Source organism: Hyla sarda, chromosome 8 (genome assembly GCF_029499605.1).
Source record: "Hyla sarda isolate aHylSar1 chromosome 8, aHylSar1.hap1, whole genome shotgun sequence".
Lineage (NCBI taxonomy): Eukaryota > Metazoa > Chordata > Amphibia > Anura > Hylidae > Hyla > Hyla sarda.
Genome location: NC_079196.1, coordinates 89390211 through 89402633, shown reverse-complemented (window position 1 = coordinate 89402633; position 12423 = coordinate 89390211). Strand labels below are relative to the sequence as shown.

General features: G+C 42.1%; 1 protein-coding gene across 1 annotated transcript in view; it reads right to left on the bottom strand.

The window, feature by feature from the left end:
- The window catches only part of KANSL1L (KAT8 regulatory NSL complex subunit 1 like), a 104602-nt gene that overhangs the window by 68434 nt on the left and 23745 nt on the right, over window positions 1-12423 (bottom strand). Inside the window, exon 3 of the mRNA XM_056535268.1 lies at window positions 707-842. Within this exon, the coding sequence (XP_056391243.1) occupies window positions 707-842 (136 nt within the window). The remainder of the gene's footprint in view (window positions 1-706; window positions 843-12423) is intronic.

Below are 12423 nucleotides of genomic sequence, written 5' to 3'. Positions count from 1 at the left end.
ATTTCCTAACAGGTATGGAAAAGGGAACATGCTGTAAATGCAGCGCTTGGCTTTATTTGGTCCATTGAACCATCAACAAACTAAACATGTTACCTGTGTAATCCAATGTATCTGCAAGTCAAGCATAGGAACTTTAATTTATAAAAAATAAAAAAAATAGGGAATAAAAAAAAAAAAAATAGGGAATTACTAGTTTGTACAATGCTCTAATACAACCATAAGGCTGGGCTTACACTATGGAATTTCCAAGCAGAATTCCACTTTGAAATTCTGGTCCTGCAGAATCCTACTGCTCTCAATGGGATTCTGCTGCACAATGCACACTTCAGCAACAGAGCTTCTGTAAGGCTAAGTTTCCACTTGTTTTTTTTTCTGGCAGTTCTTCCTTTATATGTCCTATTCCTTTTGAATACACTTCTGGCTTTGGCTCAAAAACTGCAGTGGCAGATATCCCAAAACTGCCAGAAAAAAAAAAAACAAGTGGAAACTTAGCCTAACTGAAATTCTGCCTCCAAAAATTTTTTCTTCTTCATTGTTTAGCGGAATCTGCGCAAAATACACTGCTGTCAATGGGGACGATAATGTCCGCACAGTCCAAGTACCCACTGATCCAGTGGGCACTAGCCACCCTCAGATCTAGGCCGGAATATTTCTGTTATCAACCTTCTATAAGGAATAATCATTTTCAGAAATAAACAGTGGATACCTTTTTGCTGCGCAGTTGACTATGCAGATCCACCAGCTGATGAATTTTGTATTCCAACTCTGCAATCTGAGCCTGAAGCCAGGTCCAGCGACTCCCAGCATTTGCTCTTTCTGAAAGCCAGTTCCATTCAGCAGCACTGTGAACAAAATCAATTGGTTGTAAAGAGATAAAAGTTTTCTAAGTCTGCTGTTAAAGTCTATCCATCCGTCCTACTAGACTATAAACAAGTATACCAGCACTGATGGTTCACCTACTACAATATCGGGGCCTCCATTTGGAGCTTGGCTATATATGAGGACTGTACATTACATTCACTGTCCCAGCCTCTAGCGGTCCTCAAGACCCCCCAACAGGTTATGTTTTCAGGATTTCCTTAGTCTTTCACAGATTATGTAATTATGGTCAGTGAATCAGGAATCACCAAAGTCATATCACCTGTAAAAGACTAAGGAAATCTTGAAAACATGACCTGTCGGGGGGATTTGAGGACCGCGTTTGAGAAACACTGATCTAACTGTAGAAGAGAGCTAGACACACATAAAAACTCACTCTCCATTATAGAGACATGGAGTAAGCATTCTTAATTTTTTTCCCAAGTTTTGGCATGTGTTGTTACCATTTCCCTTCTGAAAACAAGGGAAAAAAAGATTCTTGCTCTCTGTATCACTGTATGGGCTTCTCATTAGCTTTTATTGATATGTCATAAATGTGCAAAATGGGAAAGAGACCAGAATATGATTATTATTCCCAAGAATCCTTGAGATCAGAGACTCTGGAAGTAGTGCAGTACACATCTATAGGCACTCTCTGTTGCTGTGTAGATACAATGCCCAAAGGTATGGAAGTAGGACATATAGATAGAGTGCGGTGAATTGTTCACAGAAGGAAGAGAGGAGCTGGGGTAACATAGTGTACACTCAATGGCTGTTAGTTGAACACCACTGCCATAAGTCCTCTCCGCTCTCCATTCATAAAGTATAGGTAATATACACTGGAAAGCAACCATAAGTTATCTGACTTACTAGCACTTGCTCTGTTGATAAATTATGTACAGAGTAATATAACCAGTAATGCCACTAAGCACTAGTAAGATCAAAGTAAATATACTTCAAATATTTGTACATATTACATATTTGTACCTCCCCGCCTCTCCCATAGAACTGTATGGGGAGGGGGCGTACCATCGTCCTCAGTGAGGTCGACGCTACATGCATTAGCTGCTCGCACAGAGAGGCAATGCCGGGGCTCGTTTGGGAGTTCGTGGAGGGTCCGGATCAAACACTTATCCCCTATCCTGTGGATAGGGAATAAGTTGTTATAGCTGCAGTTGTCCTTTAAAACCCATAAAACATAATAAGCACCACAGATTATTAGTAAATAAACAAAAAAACTAGCTGCAATTTGACAGATATGTTGTAGTATGTATTTAATAATTGAATGGATACTATAAGTAGGATTTAATCAAAGACACCCCTGTTATACACTTAGAAGGGTGGCCCCACACTGGAACCTAAACCTCTTACACAATAAATACCGTACTCTTACCTCCCTATGCATGTCTTACACCTAGAGGGAACTGCTGTAAAGTCCTCTGGATATTTTCAAGAAAAGCTTTTTCAAAGGTCAGGAGAAAAACCAAGGGCACTTTCTGAACAGCAACATCCATTAAAATAGATAAATCTATACATAGATGAATGAATAAATAAATAAATATATAAATAAAGTGTACATAGGGCTTGTGGTAGCAATAGCTGAGCGACAGTTGTATACCGTAAGAATGCATTGGGCGCATGGAAAAAATTGTGTGTGCCAAATAACTTGTACACTTTTATGCCTTGCCCAATAAGGGGGTGAGGGCAATTGGAAAGTAATGCCATATGCCAAAAATTAACCACATATAACCCTAGACCAAACATAGTGACAGTGACCCCTCAACTGCCGTAGACTCCTAGGGAAGTTTGAGTTGTATGAAATATTTGGTTTTCCTGTTTTCAGCTGTCTAAACCAAAGATGTGTCTTATAGTCTGAAACATACAGGTAGTCATTAGAATCTTGGGTCATAAGAGCAAATAACCTGCAGTGAGAGTATAATAAACCCTCTGCATTGGTGAGCCATTAATTGAGCACTGAAAGAGATCTCCACGTTTCCATGGCACGGCACTTGACACAGCCAACCCACTGCTGGGAATAAAAGCACTAGTAAGCACATCTAATATGACCTCTGAGGCCAATTACGTTACTCCTACGGTCTACATGCATCTATGCTCAGTCACATGTCAGCAACATAAGGTTGTTCTTTTTACACCTGCGCAGGTCAGTGATCAATGTAACAGTAGTTTTAGTATTTAGTGTTCTATGATAGTATAAAGCACGAGGCTGCTGCCGTGAGGAGGGAGCTTTACCATTAACTGATTGATATACATGCCCTGCAGCATCTCAAGTCCGTATTACAATGGTGTACAGCAAGCGAGTGGTGCAATATACACTGCAGCTGCAGATCAACCTCTTTAAAGGGGTGCTCCGCCCCTAGACATCTTATCCTCTATCCAAAGGATAGGGGATAAGATGTCTAGAGGCGGAGTGCCCCTTTAAGGTGAGAGGACGAACTATATGTCAGTTACTGGTAACCACAGGAAAAGGAACTTTCTGCAAATAATACATCCCTCCTCTGCAAGCTGAGCAGCATCTATGAACAACTTGTCTTTGTATAATTGTTAAAGGGGTATTCCAGGATTTTTTTTTATTTGACTATGCTACAGGGGCTGTAAAGTTGGTGTAGTTCATAATATAGTGTCTGTACCTGTGTGTGACTGTTTTCTCACAATTCTTCTGGGATTTTCACTCCAATATTTATTTTTACCAGCATACAAAATGACTGTTGTCTGAGATTTTTCCCAGCTTGCAATGCGGCCGAGACCTGACTCACTAGTCAGCTGATGACAGGGAGCCTGTCTGCTTCAATAGGCGGAGGGATCAATCTGCAACTAATGCAACAGCTGTAGGCACCCTGATTGAAAACCACCCTGATTTGAATGGATGCAGCTCATTTATGTTTCAATGGGTGGGGTTGCTGATGTGTGGGAGGGAGGAAGATGGAATTGTGGGATTTGTAGTCAAAAAAAGAAAAGTCAAACAGGAAATACTAGTTCACAAACAGCTAGCCACAGTGTTATGGTAATCTCACAGCATAGCCATTTAGCCCCAAGACAAGTGCAGATCCTTCGTAAGCATGTCCATTACTGTCTGCCAGGTACGTACTAAAATCACCTTATGCTGGATAAACCCTTTAAGGTCTGACCTCTGACTGTGACGATTATACAAATATTATTTACAGAAAATGTCCATTGTTATATATAATTTATAGTTGAACACAGTTCCAGCCTGAGTCTTATAGCAAGCAAAATACATCATCCTATGACATGTTTACAAAGGCATTAAAGGGGTACCCAGAAAAATAAACCTTATCTCCTATCCACAGCATGGGAGATACGTTTCTGATCACTGGGTCCAGACGGAACCCTGACTCAGGCAACAAGTAAATTTTTAATAAAAAAAAATGTATAGGGGTCTGAACATGGTGACATGAGGGATTTTTTTTCTAAAGTTTTATGTATTTTTAGTAAAATAAAACAAAAATTATTATACGTTTGGTATGGCTGGAATTGTACTGACCAGTAGATAAGTGTAGAATGTCAGTTTTACCGTACAAAGAAGCCAGTGAAAAATGATTGCCTCACATAATTGTACAATTGCATTTTTTTTTTTCAATTTTGCCCTATAAATAATTTCTTGCTGGCTCTTTGATACATTGAAGGGTAAAATCACAGGTACCAGTAAAAAATACAACTTGCCCCGCAAAAAATAAATCCTCATATGACTAAAACGTTAGAAGGTTAAAAGGAAGAGAATGAAGCCAAAAAAAAATCTAAATTCAGGGGGAAATGGGGCAGAAGGGGGATCAGAAAGGGCATAACTTGTTAGGATCCAGGAAAAAAAAATCACAAGCTTCTCCTGAATATAACAGATGGGTGTCCTCTGCCCAGGGTCAGTCTCAGGATTCTGCGACCTGTTCAGTCACACAGTCCACATTACCAGTCACTACTGTCTATGATAAGAAACCGGAGCACTCACCCCTGATCTTACACTTAGTGCCCAAACCTACAGAAAGATCACTGTACAGGATGTACTACATCCCCCAGTACTTTGAGCTGTGTTATTTAGGCAAACATCTGGCAGCAATGCTGTTTTGTACAGCACTATATAGCACATTACAATAGGGGTGCGTCCTCAAAGGAAACGGTGCAGGGCACCAACCAGCCAACCTATGACTGCCCTAGTTGAACGCTACATATTTTTTCTTCAGTCTGATGTTCTCTGAAATACTAGCCAATTGCTTTATATGTGTCAAATGTCTTAATCTCCCTGGAAAGGGTTAACACAGTATTAACAGTCTTCCAGGTCTCCTGCTGAGAGGCCTAGTAGATCATTACATAGGAGACATTTTATCTGAGCACAAGGCAGCTCAGACATGCAGAAGGCTGTCTGCTCTGTAGATCTTGCTTCGCTAAGTGAACTTTGTTTAATAAGCCATGACTTTATGCAGGCCGCAACCTGCCATCAGCTAATTATACACAGTGCAGGCCACCTAGTAGAGGGTGAGACCCATCACAGCTAGATACAGTCATACATGAGGGTGGTGGAGGTGAAAAACAGGCTAAAGGAAGAAAAGTTATTCTTTTACAGCCTATCCTGCTAAATGCTCAACAAGAAATTCACTCTATAGAGAATTTGCTACTCTGGGAGACCCTAAAACTACTGTAAGGCTGGGTTCACACTGTGGAATCTCTGGGCAGAATTTCTGCTAGAGATCAAGTTGGCGGCATAGGACCATGCGGACTGCATTGCCGTCCCCATAGATGACAATGCATTTATGAGCAGATCTTCCAAGAGATCCACCCAGAAATGCATTGCCATCTATGTGGACAGCAGTGCAGTCTGCACAGTCGATCTCCGGCAGAAATTCTGCCCAGAGATTCCACAGTGTTAACCCAGCCTAATGGCTAGAAAAAGGTAAAAAACAGAAAAACTGTCTGCAAACAGATGGTGCACTGTAAGTGAATATAGTGCCCATGATTCTGCTTTACTATTGGGCAACGCTTAGAAGTCTGCTGTATAAAAATATCCATAGATGATTTGACAGATGAATTGCTGCCAACATCGCAAACCTTCCTTTCATCTCGGAAGAGGTTCGTGAGGTGGGCTATCAGAGACCTTCTCTAAATATTTATAGACTAAGGTAGGGAATAGCAGCAGGGCGGGTGGAGATTTCAATGTGTTAGCATATCACACACTCAAAAGTTGCAGGCTTACTGCAGGGGCACAAGTGAGTAACTGAGTCAGGTTTTTAAACTAATGAAAAACTGTTTTACCAGTTGGAAATCCCCTTAAAGACTATGTTCACACACACAGTATTTTGGTCAGGATTTTGCTCAGTAATTTTAACCAAAATCAGGAATGGAACAGAAACAGAAAAAACACATAATTTCATTTTGTTCTTCACTGTGTCGATTGCACTCCTGGTTTTCGTTAAAGATACTGAGCAAAATCCTGACCAAAATAATGTGTGGGCGTACTCTATGGGTGCCTTCATATGTTGCCGAAATACTGTGGATTTTCGACAAGACTGACATAGGTTGACATGTAGTGACAAATCCACAAGGTAGGGGAATTTCTGTGAGAAGACACTACACTGCTCAAAAAAACAAAGGGAACACTAAGATAACACATCCTAGATCTGAATGAATGAACTACCGGTAATCGTATGAAATCCTTTCATCTTTACATAGTTGAATGCGCAGACAACAAAATCACACAAAAATAATCAATGGAAATCAAATTTATCAACCCATGGAGGTCTGGATATGGAGTCACACTCAAAATCAAAGTGGAAATCCACACTACAGGCAGATCCAACTTTGATGTAATGTCCTTAAAACAAGTCAAAATGAGGCTCAGTAGTGTGTGTGGCCTCCACGTGCCCGTATTACCTCCCTACAATGCCTGGGCATGCTCCTGATGAGGTGGTGCTAACTCCTGGACAGTCTGTGGTGCAACATGGCATTGGTGGATGGAGCAAGACATGATGTCCCAGATGTGCTCAATCGGATTCAGGTCTGGGGAAAGGGCGGGCCAGTCCATAGCATCAATGCCGTCCTCTTGCAGGAACTGCTGACACACTCCAGCCGCGTTAGGTCTAGCATTGTCTTGCATTAGGAGGAACCCAGGGCCAACCGCACCAGCATATGGTCTCACAAGGGGTCTGAGGATCTCATCTCGGTACCTAATGGCAGTCAGGCTATCTCTGGCCCCCAAAGAAATGCCACCCCACACCATTACTGACTCACCACCAAACGAGTCATGCTAGAGGATGTTGCAGGTAGCAGAATGTTCTCCACGGCATCTCCAGACTCTGTCACATGTGCTCAGTGTGAACCTGCTTTCATCTGTGAAGAGAATAGGGTGCAAATGGCAAACGTCCTGCACGGTGTTGGGCTCTAAGCAACCCGGGTCCTCATACCACCCTCATGGAGTCTGTTTCTGAGTGGACACATGCACATTTGTGGCCTGCTGGAGGTCATTTTGCAGGGCTCTGGCAGTGCTCTTCTTTGCACAAAGGCAGAGGTAGTGGTCCTGCTGCTGGGTTGTAGTCCTCCTACGGCCTCCTCCACGTCTCCTGATGTACTAGCCTGTCTGCCGGTAGCGCCTCCATGTTCTGGACACTATGCTGACAGACACAGCACACCTTCTTGCCAAAGCTCGCATTGATATGCTATCCAGGATGAGCTGCACTACCTGAGCCACTTGTGTGGGTTATAGACTCCGTCTCTCTCATGCTACTACTAGAGTGAAAGCACCAGCATTCAAAAGTGACCAAAACATCAGCCAGGAAGCATAGGAACTGATAAGTGGTCTGTGGTCACCACTTGCAGTACCACTACTTTATTGGGGGTGTCTTGTTAATTGCCTATAATTTCCACCTGTTGTCTGTTCCATTTGCAAAACAGCATGTGAAATTGATTGTCAATCAGTGTTGCTTCCTGAGTGGACAGTGTGATTTCACAGAAGTGTGATAGACTTGAAGTTACACTGTGTTGTTTAAGTGTTCCCTTTATTTTTTGAGCAGTGTATTATCTCCTTCAGAATTCTACAATGCAATGCATTTGAAAGGTTTTCAGATCCTCTCATTTTATTCCCATTTTGTTATGTTGTGGCCTTGTGCTAAAATAAAGAAAAATATGTTTTTTCCCCATCAGTCTCCACTCAATACCCTACAAAAAGAAAAGTAACAACAGAATGTTTAAAATCTTTGCTAAACGAATATAATGCATTGACATAAGTATTCAGACCCTTTACTCAGGACTTAGTTAAAGCACCTTTGGCAACGATTACAGTCTCTAGTTGGGGATGATGTCATAAGGTTTGCACAACTGGATTTGGGAATTTACTGCCATTCTTCTCTGCAGAGCCTCTTAACCTCTGTCAGAATGGATGAGGACCATCAGTGGAAGCCATTTTTAGGTATCTCCAGAGATGTTCGATTGGGTTCAAGTCAGGCTGGGCCACTCAAGGATATTCACAGAGTTGTTCAAAGCCACTCCTGTGCTGCCTTTGCTGTGTGCTTAGGGTCATTGGGGGAGATTCATCATAATGTGTGCAGTGTAAAAGTCGACCAGTTGCCCACAGCAACCAGATTGCTTTCCTTATATTTTAAAAAGTTCTCTGAAAAATAAAAGAAGTGATCTGATTGGTTGCTATAGGCAACTGGTAGACATTTCCTCAGCACAGGTCTTGATGAATCTCTCCCATTGTCTTGTGGAAGAATGCAAAGCCCTCAGTAATAATGGACGTACATTTTCTTGTTGGAAGGTGAACCTTCGGCCCAGCCTGAGGTCAAGAGCACTTTCGATCACATTTTTATAAGGAATATCTCTGTACTTTGTTCCATTAAGCTTTCTCTAAAACTTGACCAGTCTCCCTGCCCCAACTGCTGTCATTGAGCAGGTGATGAGCAGCAATTGGTTTCCTCTAGAAATGATGCTTAGAATTGATGCTAAAACTGAAAGTCCGTTAGGGGCTTTTTGCAAACTCTTATCAGGCATGTATGTGTCTTTTGCTGGCCGCTCTGCCATAAAGCCCAGATTGTGGAGTGCTGCAGTAAAGGGTTAACCCTTCTGGAGGCTTCCCCCATCTGCACACAGGATCTTTGGAGCTCAGCCATTGAGTTCTTGGCCACCATTATTACCAAAACCCTTCTCGTCTGATTATTTAGGTTGGTGCAGTGGCCAGCTTAAAGGGGTTCTCCGGTGCTTACACATCTTATCCCCTATCCAAAGGATAGGGGATAAGATGCCTGATCGCGGGAGTCTCGCCGCCCCTCCCGTAGGCTTGCATTGAGGGGCAGAGCGTGACGTCACACGGGGGCGGAAGCGTGACGTCACACGCTGCCAGCCCGGAGGTCGCCCATAATCAGACCCGGAGCGAACACGCTCCGGGGACTGATTACAAATGGGGTGCCGCGTGCAAGATCACGGGCGCCCCCAACAGCGGGACTCCTGCGATCAGGCATCTTATCCCCTATCCTTTGGATAGGGGATAAGATGTGTAAGCACCGGAGAACCCCTTTAAACTTCTTTCATTTAAGAATTATGGAGGCCATTGTGCTCTTGGGAACTTTCAGTTCAGCAAAAATGGTTTCTCCAGATCTGTGCCTCCACACAACCCTTTCTCTAAACTATTGGTGTAGAAACATCTCATAGATGTTCAAGAGAAGTGAGAGACCCAAGAACTAATTTTAAGTGTCACAGCAAAGGGTCTAAATATGTATATATATGTCCATGCAAACTTTTAGTTTTTCCTTTTTAGTAAATTAGCAAACGTTTAGAAAATTAGTTTTTTACATTCTCATTGATGATCTCCAGAACACATAGCAGCATGAATAAAACTCCTTTAAAATACTGACCAAAATGAGGACAGAATACTATCCAAAATGCTACATGTGAACCCAGTCTTAGACTTACATCCAGAAGGCAGTGTTGGCTGGTTGTCCTCGGCTGCTCCATACAGTAGGATTAAATGATGCCAGAAGAGAGTAAACAGGTGGTGAGATACACAGCATTAGAATTAGCATACTGCCAAAGGATCAGATTCACAGGGAGGGCTGAGGACTGAGCTCAGTTTGGCAGTAACTAAAATATTGCATCTTACCCCAACCATTTTCACATCTTCTTCACACACAAAACTATACCTGGTTTTTCAATCGCCATAAACACAAGGAGAAACCAATGTTAACAGGTCCTGTTTGAATGACTCAGTAGTACTGAGGTTTTCCCCAATACTGTACAGCTGGGGACATAATAGCAGCATACAGAAAACATATACTTTTCCATACAGAGCGGCTTAACAACAGCAGCTTGATGAAAACAGCACAGAGCAGCAGATGGACAAAACTACTCGCACAGAAATTAAACAGCCTCACCATCACTTCATCCCTCCTTATACCTGCTGTCAGTGCTTTAAGAGTATATATTACAAATCGTCAGCAGTCTATGTATTCACACATTATAATTCTAGTTATAATCTAGTCATTATAAGGGACACTCTTTTTCCCAATGGCTTTCAATACTCTGATTGCTTTAGAAATCCAGCAATACAGTCAACATAACATTTTATCTTGGCAAGTCAGAGGGCATAAACTATGCCTAGAAGAAGGAAAGTTCACTGGGTATTCACTGTAACAGCAGTAACATGACTTGTTAACTGCATATGATCATTATAATAGGCTATTAAACTGATCAGCTGTAACATTGCTCCATGATCCAATTCTAAAGCTAATGTGACCGTTGTAGACACATTCGGTGGTAGCCATGAATGCCATGGTCTTTGGCTATCTAACCCCATATGCAGGAAGATGTGGTATACTGTGTATTCTGATCATTTTCAAAGTGTGCATAAAAAAGGGGTTGTCCGGGGAGCAGAAAAGGTATTACCTGCACTCATCCCAAAAGTACGACATCTACAACATTGTGCCGCTATTGGACATCACATGCAGGCATAGTTTTGCCCGCAGACAATGATTGTGATATTGCCTTGGAAGGTATATATCTGAGATAAGTGTAGGGCCAAAGTGAAGTGCCAGGGAGCAGAAAAGGTATATATATTTCCTGCTCCCTGGACGATCCCAAAGTATTTTTTTTTAGCAATGTGTACAACAGGGACTCTTCTACTGTGGGATCAGACCAGGTAGGCTAGACATCATTTCCTATGTGCATCATGACCCTCTCATGTAGACTTTAGTTGCGATGCAAAGGCCCATACTCTTTACATGACACTTTGTCGTTGGTATGAAATCTTGGATCACCTTTTGTAGGTACTCAGAGCTAAAACCCAGAACCATAGCTGAGCCTGCTGAAAATTCTTTATTAGAGCCATTAAATGTGTGTACAAACACGGAGCCTGGTCCTCTGGGCTTACACGTTTCTGAAAAAATATTTGGCCCTTGCGAAAGTTTTTCACAGCCTTATAATCCATTTTCCCCACTTTAAACTCAACTTAAAAGGGGTTTTAAACAGAGAAACACTTTATTTTAAAACAAGAAATATAATGTTGGAAGAACTCACATACACACCAGTTCATCCTTTTTTGTAAGACCAATGAAGGGAGCTTTTCTTCCCCCTTTCAAAGCCACCCAATCCTCCGCCACTACCAGTGCCCTGTCCTTGCTGCTCTCCAATTCTTTCTGCTTCTTGTGATGTTTTGTTCCTACGTCAAGTGTCTGCTCAGCCAATCTTTGCTCACAGTGCCTGATGAAGCTGCCGTAGCAGTGAAATGCATTGCATTCTGGGAGAATAAACCATTATTGCCTTTACTTACCTGTCGGCATCTTGTGTCCTGCGCCACGTGAAGCCGGCGTCCCTGACAAAGCTACTCCTTTCTCTATTGCATTGAGCCGGTTTGCTGCGGACACCCCTCTTTTACACATTTACCATTGTTGTGTATGTGGGTACACATCTATCTCAGGTGAGCAGCTATAATAGCAGTTACGATACCATACAGGTCTCTCTTTTATTGCACCACGGGGCGCTGTGTTTTCCTCTTTACAGATTTAGCCAGTGATTGGCTGGCATTTCCTTCCAAATTGAAATGTCATAGGAAGCAGGAAGAATCAAAGAGCATCATGACTGGGCGGCATGGCAGATGAGTTTTTTTTTTTTTTTTTTTACTGCATTAGGAGGCATTTAAAAAAAAAATTGTGCCTGCGAAACCTCTTAAAGTGTAGTGCGGAGGAGGCTGTCTTCATAATATCTCTAAAAGAACAACTTTCCTTCAGAGAAGAAATCTTCCAAAACATCTGAAATTTTTGAAACATCTGCACTGGCAATGTTTCCTTTTTCTGTTCTACTAGGACTTTGATCTCTAAACTGTGGACCTCCAGGTGTTGCAAATCTACAACTCCCAGCATGACTGCACAGCCATTGATCTATTGGAGGTCCACAGTTTGAAGACCACTGTACTGGGATGTAGTCCACAGCAAAGTGGATGTCCCAAACATGTGAAGTCTGTCCTCTTGCCACTGTCTGCATATGACATTGGAAAAGAGAAGTAAATATCCGGGGAGGGTAATTTATGTATTTCTGACAAAAAACTAAATTAACAAAAAA